Source organism: Bradysia coprophila (genome assembly GCF_014529535.1).
Source record: "Bradysia coprophila strain Holo2 chromosome X unlocalized genomic scaffold, BU_Bcop_v1 contig_44, whole genome shotgun sequence".
NCBI lineage: Eukaryota > Metazoa > Arthropoda > Insecta > Diptera > Sciaridae > Bradysia > Bradysia coprophila.
Window position 1 is genome coordinate 775436 of NW_023503337.1, and position 17039 is coordinate 792474.

Below are 17039 nucleotides of genomic sequence, written 5' to 3' on the forward strand. Positions count from 1 at the left end.
TTGTCACACAATCATCTTCAGTACTTGTAAGACTTTCCGAAGATGAAATTTCGAAAATAAATTGAAAATGTTCGAATTACAAAAAAAAATCGTCCAACGACTGTCGAGGAGGCGATACGATCTGCGATAAACTAAAAAAAAACTAATTTCTACTGACTAGAACTACGCTACAACGTCATTGCCAATAATCTTTTTAATGAGATAAATCACCAGTCCAATTCTAATAAATTGTCTACATCGACGTCATTAACAAATTAAAACCAGAGACTGTATCACTCGTATCATTCATTAAATGCTTCAGACAGTCAATTTGTGTCGACCAAGAAATCGATCTGGATATTTTAAAAAATTGAGTCCGATCTGATAGAGTCTGAAAATGGGCGATTGGAGATCGCCGGAGCAGAGTAGGTTCTGTTGCGAATAAATGTTAATTTATTCATCACAATATGCTCTGCTAATAAGAACCAACGAACAATTGCTCGCCAATCACAATGGCAGGAAGAATAAGCTCGAAAAAATTACGTCGTTTGTGTAATATTGTGTTTGAGTTATGAAAAAGAAAAGAAAAATCAGCCAGCGCAAATTTAATCGTTCTATAAAACTATCCATCAAGACAGTATGCAAAACGAAATTGTAATTTTATTGAAGGCAACCGACCAGTTTTTCTGACCTTTTTTTAAATATGATAAAACGAAACGAAAATATTATCAGAGCATTTCCGTTGTTCCTCCCGAACTTAACATTTAGAGAAATTTGGATTAAAGATAAATATTTTAAATAAGCAAAGAGCTTGGAGAAAAAGCAATTCAAAAGAAGAAGACTAGTGAACGAAAGTTTCATAGTATCTTATAACTTTGCTGGCTAAATCAATTATAATACGACGTTATGTACCACAAGGTGAAGCTCATCGAACCGTATCGTTTAAGCTATCTTGTATATTATATACACCCGACTATTTAAGTGATTTAACCAGCAATTTTATTGCATCGACAGTAGTTAGTTGCACTATCTTGCAATCCCGTTGAAACACCGTCAAATTCGCTCAGCTCTCTGGGGCTACACTCGGGAGCTAAGCAATATCTCGAAGCTAATCATGCGGTTTAAATGCAACATAACGGCCGGGCAATGCAATAAAATTAAAAATTGAACAAAACACCTAAAGCATCATGTTTATGTACACATCATTGCCCATGGGATCGTTTTAATAACTGAAGTTGAAATATTGAAAAATTAAAAATTTATCAGACGATAAGTTCAATGGTCATCTATACATCATTATAGCTTTGCTTCGACAAAGAAAAATATTTTGCTTTCAACTATGCGCTTGCATATATGTGCATCAATGTTATATCGACGATGGAAACGTTTATTCCGACCTATTTATTCAATTTCAATTGATGAGCGCTCGAAACAAAAGAATTTTTGTTTCATCAAAAAATAAGCAACGGAAATGCAAAAACTAATTTGTTTGTCGAAGCAAATTCAAATCTTTTCGATTGATAAAACACAAAAAATTCGATTCAATTCAATTCCTAAAATTTGATTTGATTTTAAAAAGAAAACAAAACAAAAACGAAACGAAAAAAAAAATAGAAAACAAAAACATCCACAACAAACTTGCAAAAGTACAACGATTTTATGTTTCCTCTTTCCATTAAACCACACTAACCATACATAAACTGTCCAATACCCGGTGTACTCCTAAATCGAAAATTATTATTGATACCATTCTTGATCATACCGCCACCAACTCCATTGCTACCCCGGTTTCTAATATGAGCATACGTAGACGACGAATTATTTATCAAATTGTCGCGATGATAATAATTTGTGTTAATTTCGTTATTGTAATTGTTTGCGACCGTGGTGGATGTGGTTGTCGATGCATTATTAGTTAAATTATGATGATTTATATTACTAGTGTTAGTGTGATGATGATTGTGTGACAATTGAGTGTTATTTTGTTGATGATGATGGATGACATTATTTGAATTTTGTTGCGATTGATGGTTTGGATGTGAACCGGGCAAAAATTGTGGATAAACATGGTGTGACCATTGCGGAAATAGTGGTCGAGAAGACGATTCTATTAAGTTTTTTTTTCAAAATATTTTAGAGTAAAAATCAAAATAAAAAAAAAACGAAAAATATCCAAAAGCAGCGTGTAATAAGAGAAAAAAAATGGACAAGGGTTAAGGATAAGTTTGCATATTTACTATAAGGAGCATTAGCGTACACAGTTTTTTTTTTATCATTAGATAATCTCCTCATCCAACTAGCGCAGAGAAAACGAATGCCAGTCATGATTCATTGGTTAGCTGTGCGTATTAAATACTTTCAACGTATCGTTTAGCAACTGTAGACCAAGACTTACACTACAAGATCTCCCAACCACACTTAACGATCACTTGTTTTGTTAAAGCTCAAAATCAATTTCCTGCTTCATTGAAAGTTTAACCAGATGTCGCTCATCACCTTTGCAACATTATGCCAAGTGAATTCGCATTCGTTAGTTGCGTTTGCTTCTCAAACTAATCAAATACACTTTTTTCATATTACTTCTTGCTCATGTAAAGCGACAGCTAGAGAGAGAAAATGCTCAGCCACTGTGTGGGTTGCAATAAATTCAACACTGCGGAGACAACTTTTAATGATACAGATAAGTTTATGCAAACACAAAGGACTGGATTATCATTTGCAGCGCTATGAGATTTTTACGCAGATTTTTTTTTGCTTTGCCCATTGCATAAGCCAGCCCTGTATAAACACCATTGCAAAACAGGTAAATATAATTTCCGGAAGCGTTAGTTTAATAAAAATTTGAAGAAGAAAAAAAAGGTTTCTTTCGTCTTTTTAGATGACGAGTGATAACTGGTCGGGACTGACTATACCTTGCATTGTCCGGTTAGCTTTTCAATTACTGTTTCGAATTTTGTTTTGTATATGTCGCACGGTGGGCTTTTCGTTAACCTGTCCAACCCTGAGTGTTGATTGGTTGAACTCTCGTAATGAAGCAACGAAATTGTATTTTCCCAAAATGTAAGACGAAAATGAAGTTTAAGGTTGTGCAAATGGGATTCGATAAAAAAAATGGTTTTCACTTTTAACGACCTTAGTGTAATTAGTGTCACAGCTGTTTGTTTGTCACATTGCAAAAAAATACCGTTCAACTAATGAAACACATCCTTAACACCAGTGCAATCGAAAATAACTGGCATTCGTAACGTCACATTTCAAACATTTTTTTGTTCGTTTGTAACAAGTCATTCATCCAAAATCGTTTTCCCATTTTCGATTTAAATTTTCCTTTTCTATCCCAATAAAAAATCTTGTCCGATGAAAGCGAACCAATCACATCATTTCTACTCACCCTGTTGTTGTATTTGACGCTGAGGTAATGGTGATGCCCGAACGACTGGTTCAACGGGTGGCTCCAATATGTCACGATATTTGGACACCATCAATACGGAAATGAAGTAAACGATAGCCAGTGACAGGAATTGAGCTTGCTTCGTTTCCTCCTGAAACATTCGTTTCTTATAACAACATTTTGCCGGTGATTTTGTGCAGCTCAGGATTCAAACTTACCACGTCGCGATAAATTACCGCTCGCAGACGATTTACGTCCATATCCTGAAGCAACTTTTCGGGATCTTTGACTGGACTTAGTTGACCCGTTAGTGATTCGACGATGTTTTTTGATAAAAACTACCGGGAAAATAGTGTTGATTCATTCGGTCGGCTAAAAAGTAAATTTAAAATTTTACCTTTGGTGATGCTTGTGCTCCACGTATCAGTGCTTGCAGATGAGCCGCACCGGGAGCATCACGCGGTGTTCCACCATTGGTGTATCGTGTGCGTTCTTTACATTCCAAACAGTTTCGTACCGCACAAGTGCACACCAATCGTAGACATTGTCTTAAAATGCCTCCGCTCGACATATTCTTTTCCGCTTCCAATTCGCCAAAGTTCAGTGAACTAGCGAATATCAGCACATCAGCCATATTCACCAATCGTTGGAGGAACGAAACAGCTACTTCTAGTGGCATGCCTTGGGTGGGTTCAAGGACATCAAGTTCGGACTATAATTGAAACAATTTTTTTTTTTTGATTTACATGCCGTCAGCAGAGAGAAATGAATTTCCAATAATTCTTACATTTGGTGACGTAGCACTAGCTAATAAAGGCAACAAACCACCACAGGCGATAATTAAGTTGTCGGCCAATTGCGATATCAAATGCACGGTATTTACAACGAATATTGCATTCTCGGCTGAATTAACGAAATCCAAAACACTTTTGGTGGAATGGCTTCGCCACACCTGCATCAAAAATGTGTTTGTTTAAACAAAGTTACAGGGTTGTCTCACCAATGACGGCAGAGTACTCACTTGAATGTCGGTTTCTAAAGAAAACAAAACATCCGATAGCAATCGTTGATGGATATACGACCATTTGAATTCAGGTATTCGAAATGGTGGTCTTGTTGGTCCAGGACTGAACATTGGTCTTGTCGATCCAGACTTTGGACGTGATTGTTTGGCATCTAAAAAACACGCAACACGTAAAAAAAATTATCGACGTTCCAAGCTGTGCAATGACTGAACAACTCACCGAAATGGTTATTTTCCACTTGAGTGCTTGTTGACGCACTTTGGGGTCGTCTTTCATTGTGAACGGGCGCTGGTTTGTTGCTACTTGCATTACTTTCCACATTAATTCCAGTTTCCACTTCCATACGTTCGGTTGTCTGAGCAATGATTTCTTCAGAAACTTCGGAGATAATTTCCGTCTTCTCATTGTTTACGTTTACAGTCTTTGTAGCTGTTAGACTTTCATCGTTATTGTTCTCTTCCTCCTCATTCTCATCAGCCTCACCTTTGACACATTTATCAACAATCTCGTACAGGATACTCTTAGCAATTTCTTCATTTGTATTTAGCGATGACTCAGCAGTATCAACCGCATCGTCTAAAACTTTATCAACATTTTCGACGGCCGTCTGCGTAACAACAGCTTCGCTATTGTTGTTATCACATTTCTCATTGTCGTTTAAAATGGTTTGCTCTAAGCAATTGTCAATGACTTCATGAACAATGTTCGTGATTATACCTTGAATGTCATCGTTAGTATCGTCTTTCGTTTCGCTAATTGGTTGATTATTATTCGCTATAGTTGCAGTCGATAACAATAAGTCAGTCTTGATTGAGTCATCGGTAACATTGTTGTCGATATCCAGTGATTTTTTGATTATTAACGCATCACTCGAATCACTGATATCTTTCGCTTCACTACTAACAGTGGTTTGCACTTCTGGTAATGTCGTTTCATTGTCACGTTTTATTTTCTCTATTTCCAACACGCCCTTTACAACCTCACTGACTGCCAACTCAATTTCCTCGTCTTTGATCACCGGCGACGAGGTGCTGTCGTGCGTTATCAAATCGCTGGTGTTTTTACAATCTTCAAGCAATGCCTCACTTTTCTGCAAAATATTCTCGATTATTTCCTCGACGATTTCCTTGGACTCCTCCTCCTTCTCGTAACTGTCGATTTCCAATGCTTGTTTTAACGCTTCTTGTCCCGAACCCGCTATTTTTTCCGGTGTACCGACACTGGTCTCTTCCGACACATCTTCCAAACGATTTCCATCACATATCGTCTCACCGTTGATTTGCTTATTGTACACGTCCGAAATACTTGAAATTGACGATACTAATTTTGGCGCTTCTTCATCCTTATTGGCACTTAATTGGGGTTGAGGTTGTCTCTGTTGATCATCGCCTTCGCAAGCACATTTCACATTATCCATATCCACGTTATTCGTTTGATCGGATTTATTGGATATTCCATTTGTTGCATGGTAGTTATTGGTTTGATTGTTGTCAGCACCTTTGACCTCCTCAATCTTGAGATGATCCGTTGCTGACGAATCGTCGCGATCTTGATCCCAGCCACTAATGGTGCTGATCGGATGGGCACGTCGTAGCGCCGGATCGGTTATGTTGTCGGTGCGATGTCTCTCGTAATGTTCATACATTTGGGCAAATTGTAACTTGAATTCTTCATACGACACTTTTGAATGGACAATAGCCAGTGTGTCGACCCAAACTCTCCAGCCACCGTACTCGTGTTTGATAGCGTGGTGTAAAAGCATTCTGGAAAAAAATGACGAAAGTTGAACCAAATTATTTAGCATCGGAAACATTGTAAATAAACGGTGCATCGGACGACCAACGAAATTCGGAAAATTAGTAATAATTAGACACACTGATGGACTTGCATGTTGCATCGAAACAAACTTACCGAAACAGCGAATATACCATATCCGAAATCTTCTGCTCTTCGCTGTTCTTGGGATGTATATAAGCCATTGCGATCAGCCACTCTTGCCAAACAGACATTTGAAGTACGGTGCGACGATTCTCTCGATTATTATTGCAGAGCAAAGTCATATCCGACAGGAATAACTTTTTCACTTCTAAAAGTTGTTCGGTTTGTTTCGATTGGCGGATAAGTGTTGCGACAACTTTCAAAATCACTGAAAAATTAATTTAAAGAATAAGATGAACGCAACGGAAGAAAAATGATGAAAATAAATATAGAGAAAAGGGAAATTTGGAAAATTTAATTAGAAAGTTCTTTTGCTTCAATTTTTTTTCTTTCTTCTTCTTGCCATTTTATATGTTATTCGTCAGCGTGGAATATAATAAACAACAACAACACGAAAGGACATCAACAAAGATAAAATAAAAGTTTCGTAGAGTTTCGTTTTATTTTGTCTGATTTTTTTTTGTGCCTTTCTTTACAAAAGATAATGGACTTTGATGGAAATTTAAAGGAAGAATTGTCGAAAATAAAATATAAAAAGCACTCAAAATAATTACTTGGATTCTCTAAGCGAAAGTGGCTTTCCGGTTCCGGATGTCTTGTGTAAAGAATTTGCTGGACAATATTTTCGGTCATTATTTCGTAGAGTACGTTGTATGTGGGAAGGGTAAGTGATTCTTCATAAAGTAGTAAACGTTCGGCTAGTAGGGTGTAGAGATTATGCGGTGACATCACATCATATTTACGTCTGTAAAAAACATTACTGATAAACGTGCGTGAAGATAAATTCGGTGTAAATATTTTAAAGGGAAGGAAGGGGTGTAGAATGTGTTGGCTGACTGAAAACTTTCTCTTCTTTTTCATAACATCAGATATTCGTTTCGGTACGAAACCAACGCATCATTACCCCAAATCAAACCAATTCACTTACTTATGGGTACTACGTGACAAAAAGAAACCTAAAAGTTTCAGCGCCTGCAGTCTTATCAGTTGACTTTCAGCTGCCATTAGCTTAAAAATGCTTCTAACGCCATGTTTAATATCAAAGGCAGGTACCATCGAGCTGGGATGTTCCGACATCAACGATATAAGCATTTGCAATACGTCATGCAAATTCTCATCCTCGTGCATTGTCGTTAAATAATTTAAAATGCTTTGCAGTTCATCCTCTTTGACACCATTACCAATCATAATCAGCTGTTTTAGGAACAATAAAATATACGCCCGAATCGCTAGAATGTCTTTCTGGGCTGGACGGGGTCCATCTATTAATAAAATATGTTTTTGTTATTTTCCATCAGCGACCAGTATTTCGTTAGATGATTATGATCGAAAATGCATTGAATAGTTACCTAATCCTTTTGGTATAATACCACTTTTAGCTCGTGGATTCACTACCCAATAATAAAATTTCAATGTATGAACGGTTTGCAATACCGTGCTGACTCGTCTCACATTGCTGTAGATTTGGGTATCGCTCAGAAACTCCGTTGCTAAATACGAATACAGTCGAGCTTGTACATTAGCTGGTGTATATATCCACAGCGAGGGATTGAATAGTACATGATCCAGTAACTGCCACGTCAGAAATGAAAAACAAAAAAGCTAACCTTAGCTGTGTACATACTGTTCCGCTACAAGCCGGTAAAGGGCATGCAGCAAGAACAACAATCAAGCAAAATAATAAAACAAATTCGAAATCGAAATCGTCAACAAATCATATAATAAGATCGAACAGCATTCACCAACGAAAAAAAAATATCAACAAAAAAATTGGTCATTCTCTGAATAAAAAAAAAATCAAAAGTTTCGATTTCTTAACATACAAGGGGAATTGGGAAGAAAATGCATACGGCATTTTTATTCATCGTAAATCATAGGATCTTCTAAGGCGAATTCCATAAACCCTCAGTTAAATAACGGAATGTAAGCTTTTTAGCTGTGAAAATCGGGAGATTATTTTTCAGAAAACAGTTTTTCATGTTTTCCTACAAATTTCCCATGTTTTTTCAAATTTTCTCGGGAAAACTAAGGAAAATATGGCAAAATCTGTCAAAATTAGGGAGGATTCTAGAAAATATGGGAAAATGTTTTCCAAAAATCGTTACTGAAAGCATTTCGAAGAAACTGTTCCAGTAGTGTACGGACAGCAATCATCTGCTATAAAAAACACTCCAGAAATAAACGACGATGATCAAGAAAACGAAGTAGAAAATTTGACCTCCATCTCTTGTAAATACTTAGATCAAATGAAGTAGCCGATCTGATAGTAAAACTCCGTCTCCGTCTCCGAAAGGTTAAATGTAGACATTTCGTAATGAATAATCAGTTCGGATTTTCTGAACTACCGTCGTAAAACAAACGCTTCATAGTGGCTCATATTTATTACGGCAACAGTATTTGACATGTAGTGTAACTCATATCAGAGAAATAAAAATTAAAAAAAAAATTAATGGCATCCTTGAGAGTAGAGCTTATTAAAGGAACTAGTTCACCTACAGTACCATTATACGAAGTTTTAGTGTATGCAAGCAAGCTCTCAATCAAAAACAAACGTATTTTATCATGTGAGTGGTAATTGCTTTACATCTCATGACACTGTTAAAACAGATTCTGTTACAATTAGTTACATATTTTACTTCTGGGTTAAGTACATAACACAAAGTAAAAAAAATGTAGGTTTGCTGCATAAGGCTTGCAATAAATCAAATAAATGTCTACAATCTGAGTGGTTGAACGCTACACAATAGCCATAGACGGATGAGCCATCAACAAAGAAAGAAAATATTTAATGACATTATTTTTGTGATGGAAAGTCAGGTCAAGAGATGTTGCTAGTTAATGCACACAATTGGAGAGGTATTAGAGTTTTCGGGTTTTCATCTATTATGTATCCTAAAGATGGTTGGAGTTTCTCTTTTTTTAGTATGATAGTCTCAAGGCAATGTCATGTTCAGCGGGATTATTCACAGTAATCGAGAGATTGTGTGAACTGGACATTCATCTTATCTTGAACTTTATAGTCATCCTAATTTTTGGGGAAAAGTGGAATTGAATATTTGTATACAAACCACAAAGTCTGTCGAAGGCGTAGCCTAGATGACCTGGCCTGTTTTGAAGTATATTTTACATTCTTAGATGTAAAGGAGATTGTTGTCTTTGAATAGAATGAATTGCAATGAACTGGAACTTGTTCCTGTTCCATGAGATCTGAGATTTGAAAGAGTTCGTCAGGAATCTAGTTCAGAAATCGTTGGAGTGTTAAGAACTTAATTTATGAAATTTGTTTGCTTACAAGTGGGTGATATCAGCGATAAAACACTCGATGGCCATTTCCATTTTAAAATTTAAAAAAAACTGTTTTCACAATAATATGACGAGTCGTCACTCGAAATGAAAATGTAAGGACTTTATGTATTTTTTTCGCAAGCAATGAAATAATGACAGATAACACATACATTTTCTGACTTGTTCTACCTCAGGCGTTACCCTTAAAGTTTTCGAAAAAAAATATTCGCAACCACAAAAATGCTACTATCAATACGGTCTGTTTACGTCGACTATTCGTGCTACAAATCTGATTTGTTTTAATTCCATTTACATATGGAAGGGACTAACGAAATAATTTTGTGGAATTTTCTTGTTTGATAATAAAAATAAACCAAAAAAATTACAAAAACATATCAAATATCAATAATTTTGATCAAAATGATTATCAAACAATTAGCACGACGATTATACCCAACGATTATTTTGTATCAATATTACGTTTACGTACATAGACAATTAAATATAAAAATTATTTTCAGCCTCATTAAATTTAACGATTTAAAATTAAATTTTACAAGTAAAATATCATGCAGTAAATACAACAATAATTTATTGATGCGAGCTAAATGTACGCTTTGAACGGTTATCGAGATTTTTTTTGTTCTCATTTTTGTTACGATAATGCGGATTTTCTCTTCCATATTGTAGGAAAATAGGTAGAATGTCAAGCCCGTTTTTTATTTTGTCTTCCGATCGTACAATTCTATTTGTGTAACTTTCAGGCGAATAAATTTACATGTTTGAGGTTATAAGAATTTCATAAAATTGTTCGAACCGATTTTCTCAAGGGAAAAAATAAACGTATTTGGTGGAGATAAAACTGTTCCGTTGTCTAGTTGCTTTTCTTTAGAGGGATTTTATATACTGCACACAAAGCCTATTTGAAACGTATCTTGATTGAAGAAGTACTTTGGTTGAACAAGGTGCCAATGTTTTAGTCAGCCATTTTTTCTCAGTAAGGGTAGGTAAATGGCGACCATTTAGATAATATTGAACCCATTATACCGTGAGTCAGAGCTGCTGATCGGGACACGGATTATTGTCGGTAGTAATTTTCTTATCAGTAGAGAAGCCAAACAGCGACTGTATCATTCGATAATATTCGAACCCCTCAGGTATAATTAGGAATACATAAAAAATACTGCCCAAATGAAATCAATTACCGGTTGAACGGTTTAAATGCTGTGCATGTGTTGACAGCCGTACTTTTCGTGTATCGAGCACCTTTTTTGACGCCTTCACCATGCGATATCCTTTACATAACTCGCGATAAAATTGAAAAGATAGACTCTAAATTCGTGTCAATCACAATACAGATTCTTCTCCCGCTTTTGTGTTAATGAGAGGCTGAGAACCCTTCAATTTAAGAGAAGCCATGTGAAACTTCACCATTGACTATAATCCCTATTCCGATAAAATACAGAAAATGTCATAAGCACTCTGTCAAGAAATAAGTTTAGAGGGGTTTCTGCTAAAACTGGTGAATTTTCGTATGCTATTTACTGCTGCAAAAGCGGGTCATAAGATTGAGAAAATTCGATCTACAAAGTTTGCAATTTTTTGAGCAACATTCATAAATGGAACCGATAGGGTTGGATCGAAAATGTATCGCCTTTCCGATTTACATTTAATCAATACCAGTGACCGCGACGACGTTTTCGTTTTGTTATGAAATCCTTACCAATAATAAAATGACTTACCTGCTTCAGAAGAAGATCACTATTGGCTGAAAGGCATGTAACCAAGTACTTTGTAAGACTCAAAAATGATCCCAAAACTTCGAGTGTTAAATGATCACGTGACGAACGTTGTAGCATAAATGAAATAACTAAAAAACCACGGTTCTGCAATAATGAAGAAAGTCGAAATTGAAATATTTTCCGTTCCCTCGACACATTTACGGCTTTTAAACTTAAAGCGCATAATACCTGTATCATATGTTGTTGTACGGTTTGTGAGCTCTCGACTAGTTCGCAAATAAAACCCAGTAATTTGAAACTATTGAAAGAATAAAAAGTAATTCCAGTTTCCATGTGAAAACTGCTAAGCCAATAAAAATAATTTAGAAATGAAAGTTACCACAAAGCTGGATCTCGCTTAACGTCATTACATCCTTCGTATGGCATGTCCAATTGGGAAAATAGTGGAAAGAGTACTTGTATTCCACCGATTGAATTTAACGTACAATGGATTGAATGTGTTACGACAGCTTTCACATCCTGATGTTATAAAATAGGAAAATAAAAATTCTTTTAGAGGATTGTCGTGTTGAAAACGTTTTATGTTTAAAACATTTTTCTATGGATAGAGAAATGGTTCGGTAAATACATTAGTAAATATTCTTGTAGAATAATGTAGAGAAAAGGATGCCTGATGTCGCTGCCCAATAACAGAACGATATTTATTTTTAAAACGGTTGTAGGACGAATTCAAAAAAAAAAATTAAAAGAACGTCAGTTTCAAGAGAGCAACGTATAGGTGGAATTTGATTGCACAGTAGACTGAAAAAAATTTCTGAGTTTTTGTATAGTAGATTTCCACGGGAAGTGAAAATTACCGCAAGAGTACATCAGCTGCTAAAGGAATCCCACCTGTAGGGTTACATTCCTCTGACGAACGCTTTTTTTGTCTTAAATTGCATGCAAGTTATAGTCATTCTTGTACAGTATACTCATTTCATCAATGATTAATGTAATTGCAGCGTAATTCTTTTGGTAATCAACTTTTATTGCTCATTACGTTCTCCAAATTCTACAAAATTTACCAGAAATTATTTTTGTTAAAATTCTGTCAAATTTCGTAGAATTATGAGAATGTAACTAAGGTAAACGCTGGAATTAGCTCTATATAACTTGCATCAACACCAAAATGTACCATTTTGAATCAGAAAACCGATGTTGATTGAACTGGTTCTCGTCCCGGAAAATATGATGAAACTTTTTTTTTGCAACCACTGTAAGAACATGATAGTCTCCATATGTGCGCGTCAACATTTTAATCATTTTAAATTGAAATGAGTTATTCAATGACACGCTATTGGCAGATTATCTATGATATGCAAATTAGTATAATGTCAATGTGTGTCCCATTATTCAGAAAGGAATTTAAAAACATTAATGGTATTGCTACTAGGTACAGGATGAAAAGTCTAAACAAACTTTGTTTCATCGAAAGGGATATTTTTGCATAACTGTCGACATGATATTTGTCTCGACAAAAAAAAAAAAAAAACAAAAAAACCACCCATTCCACCCACATACGATATTTAATGTGTTCGCATGAATAAATGCACTGTACCACACATTCTGATGTATAGCGCTGTAATTCAAAAGAAAATTTATGCAGAGCAGTAACATTTATGCGCGAAATTATGATGACGAAAATTTATCTAAGCATCTCCTATCACTATAATGGATACTTAAAGAGAATTATTAATAAATTTTACCTGCAACATAAGTGCATGTGGTGTATGTACAAAGTAGGAAACATTTCCTTTTGGGGCTGACTGCAAACAAAGTTGGCCATCTGTTGCGACCGGATTATACATAAACACGATAGCACTGGATAGTTTTCCATCGTACAGAACCTATAATTTTTACGAGAAAATATAAATAAAAATGTTTATGTTGAAATAGTGCAATAGGTTGTTTTGTTTTTGTATCTGTTGTTGTTGGTTTTTATGTGATATGAGAAGGGGGTGTGTGCATTTTCTGTTTATTTAATTTTTTTTATTTCCGACTCGTTCAAAACGAAATTTTATGATGACAGAAAATGGGTTGCTGTGAAGACATGTTTAACATTTTCAGAGAAACATAAACATAATACTTAGTGGTTCTACAGACTATTATAAGCAGACGTATGGAAATTTATGCAACGATGGAATTTTTATGTTTTCACTTTATTGGTTCTACGACTTGTGGTATAACATAGCGTTGCACTGTTTGTTTGTTTTGTTTTTTTCAACGTGAAAATTTAATGTAAGTGAAAAATTCTTTCCAGAATCGGATAAAGTTTTTCCAAGATTTCCAGTCGATTCTTTAGTCATATATCAATTAGATGAGAAAATGGGATCCACTTTGATCAGTTCTTAATGAAAGCGTAAAGAGAAGTGTAATGTAGATCCAAAAAATACCGTCGAGAAGTTACTATGATTTTAGTTCTGCATAAACAAATGAAATTGCTGTTCAACAGTGATTTAATAATTGAAGTTGTGAATTTTAATCAAATTGTTTATTCTACATTACGAGCATGAATTCGGTTGGTTTGAAGTGAAATTAACATTCCATTTTACCGACAAAGGCAGCTCGTATGTACTTAATTGTGTCTATATAACAGACTGGTAGTTTTAGTGAGTACGAGTACGGAACCGTTATAGCAATCAAAACAGAATAAAAACGGAAATCCAATCATTCCATTCGAAATTACCAAAATGCAAATGAAGACGCATAGCGCCTAAAATTAAATTATTTAAATCAAAGCGCAATATGCTGCAAATGAAAATAGAGAAAAAAGAACCGAAAATAAACACACAGAGGAAAAAAGTGGGAAATGCTGAAACAATAATGAATATCTGAAAATATTTTTAAATTCAGTTGAAAATCAACTTTAAATCGTCGTAAATGATATTAAGCACTTAAGCACACGTATATATAGAGAGAAAAAACAGCGAGGGAACAATCTAAAAAAAAGTAACGATGCGAAAAAATACGAAAAAAAAAATTCTTGTTTGATTTGATAATGTTTGGGGAAAACACACAGATAATTGGTGAGTTTTTATTTTATTCAACAATGGAATAAAATCAAAAATTCACCACAACAACATAGTTTCATCGAAACGGATATAGCCGAAGGGGTTGCTGAGAGAGAAATACATAAAAAAGAATTTTATTCAAAAACATGAGTATCGAAAACTTTACCTCAAGTTTTTGAATAAAATACCTTACTTGGCAATGGGGTGAATGATGGAAACGGTACTTCTTGAGTGTTTATCGACCTCGGCTGCGCCTCGTACGGCAAATTCCCACACAAGAAGTACCATTTTCATCATTTGCCACATTGATAAGTAATCCACTATTAAATATCCAGACAGAGTGGGAGAGATAGTGTTGTAAAAATATATGCCACGGTTTTCGTTTAATGATACCATGAAAAAAAAACTGTAATTTAAACTGTTTCGCATTTTATATGAAACAATATGTTGAGGGGCTGCCTTTCATATTCATATTCATATTTTTGTGAATCTTACAGAAGAAATTTTATCCTTCTTCGCCCTTGTAAGTTGGAAAGCCGTGCATAGTTGTTGTAGGAAAATCGAAATTTTGAAAAACTTTTACCGAACAACCCCCTTTTTACGGCTACTAAACACATTTTATGTAAAAAAATATGTACATGAAATTTAAAAATTGCATTATCCACTGGCTGTGTGCTATACATAGTAGAAAGTGCAATTTGGTTGTTTACTGTAAAATAAAAATGAAAATTTGAATTCCGAAAAATAGCGAAAAAAATATGCTGCCACTATTCATTTGGGTAATTTGTTGGGGGCCATAAAATAATATTGTCATGCAAAATATATGTAAAAAAAACAGAGAAGATACTACAGTTAAGATATAAATAAATATAAATGGATATGGAACAGAATATGTGGTAGCGGTCATTTTTATTGCATTTTTTATGTTGGAATTTTCCACAATCGCAACTAAAAAAAATATTGTCGTTTTTTAACCCAAAAGTTAATTACAAATTATTACGGAATCGGTTCAGATATTGAAATGATTTTCGATTATTTTTTGAATAGAGACAGTTTTATCTGGTCCATTTTTTTCACGTGGTTTTCTTCTGTTTGAGAGAGGTGGATAAATGTAGATTTGAGTGGTGAACGATCTAAAAAAAATGGTATTAGAAATGTTTCTCCTTTACAACCCAATTTGCGTTTCTTAATGTAATTTCACACAGTCATGTGGATACCAACTAAAAGGAAAATTACCTAAAATTTCTTTCGTGGAAGTGTCAGAGAATGCTCTAATCTCGCATTCAGTGTTTTTTTCACATCGTTGTGTGATTCCAGTTAGTGTATCTACACGGCGAAAGCAACCTAATTCATACTTTTCTTCGTTGTACTATCAAACTTAACAGAAGAACAACAGAAAAATTTGAATTAGGTCTCCTTCGCGTCGCTGTGTGTAGATAGAGCTAAACTTGATTTAGCATTTACAAAAAATATTGAAAGGAATCGAATCAGCAATCTGTTGCTAGGCTAGTTTTTTTTTCGGTTGTATCAAAAATACAACAAAACACGCACAAATATAGGCTATAATATCAGCGTACCATTGCTCTCACAAGACCTCATTCAAAATCTATAGGTTGTCGAAGGCAACTATTGTGCGACATAGCTGAAGAGTTTTTCTAATGATTTTCATTAAATTGAAAGATTTTCTTTGATGGACTTTTATTTTCACAAGTGATTTTCCAAAGCATTTTCGAATGGATTTATGTTTACCCTCTCATGCTTATGTACTGTTCAAAACACACAAAACAGAAAGCGTTTTAAAAGGTAAGACTGTTTCTATTCACAAATTTAATTACTTTAGCGAAAAGCATTTTCTTGAACACACACACAATACGACAACACAGAGTTCTCTTGTGGTGGAAGTCTGTGGACTGCGACAATAACTTAAATCTATAAGTAAAGTTTGAAGCGAATTTCTAACAATTTCTGTAAATTTAAAATGGTTTCATACATTTTATACGTTTGTCAAACAAATGAAAACTATTATTCAATTTAATTTCGAACTGGCTCGTGTTCATATTCAGTTGCTCAATATACTTTTCCAATTTATTTCTGATTACAATTAAACTGGGAAACTCCAGTCAAGTTCAGCAATCAATTTCTTCTGAACATTTATCATCGAATATCCGTCATAATTCAGCACCAATCTGAACAAAAACTAGTGAAACTAACAAACAAAAAAGGAAAAAAACTTCCAATTGAGTGTTGTGCTCTTAAAATCGAAAATGTAATAAGCGGAAAGGAAAAGTTGAAGAAAATTTTCTGTTGATGCATTACAACTTACATCAAACACAAGAACTTTAAATAAAGTTTATTCTATTCTAGTAATTTAGTTTTTGTTTGTAATGTAATTTCATAAATAATTAATTTGCACCCAGGGACGCTTCGAAAGTTTTCGGAACTGGGGCTGACCTATTTTAGAATCTCGGTAACGGTATTATAAACGTTGAAAATTTGACATCATTTAAAGTGTTTGAGTGTTTCCGCATTAATTAGCCCTACAGTAAATGCATTTTTGAATTGGCGCAAATGCAATATATATGTTACTAATAATGGTAACTTACCGTACGTTTACATGCATGTATACAAT

At 34.7% G+C, this 17039-nt stretch overlaps 1 protein-coding gene across 15 annotated transcripts in view; it reads right to left on the reverse strand.

Moving 5' to 3' along the window:
• LOC119070005 (neurobeachin) overlaps window positions 1-17039 on the reverse strand; it is a 152066-nt gene that overhangs the window by 12595 nt on the left and 122432 nt on the right. For 4 of the 15 annotated variants that reach the window (XM_037174268.1, XM_037174267.1, XM_037174261.1 and 1 more), the window contains 15 exons: window positions 13106-13246; window positions 11740-11879; window positions 11589-11658; window positions 11361-11504; window positions 7683-7935; window positions 7262-7595; window positions 6888-7093; window positions 6307-6541; window positions 4615-6158; window positions 4392-4546; window positions 4158-4322; window positions 3768-4082; window positions 3589-3708; window positions 3371-3536; window positions 1670-2086 (listed from right to left, as the gene is read on the reverse strand). In XM_037174268.1, coding sequence (XP_037030163.1) covers window positions 1670-2086; window positions 3371-3536; window positions 3589-3708; window positions 3768-4082; window positions 4158-4322; window positions 4392-4546; window positions 4615-6158; window positions 6307-6541; window positions 6888-7093; window positions 7262-7595; window positions 7683-7935; window positions 11361-11504; window positions 11589-11658; window positions 11740-11879; window positions 13106-13246 — 4405 coding nt within the window. The remainder of the gene's footprint in view (window positions 1-1669; window positions 2087-3370; window positions 3537-3588; window positions 3709-3767; window positions 4083-4157; window positions 4323-4391; window positions 4547-4614; window positions 6159-6306; window positions 6542-6887; window positions 7094-7261; window positions 7596-7682; window positions 7936-11360; window positions 11505-11588; window positions 11659-11739; window positions 11880-13105; window positions 13247-17039) is intronic. The other 11 variants (XM_037174271.1, XM_037174266.1, XM_037174270.1 and 8 more) reach the window with 7 other exon arrangements.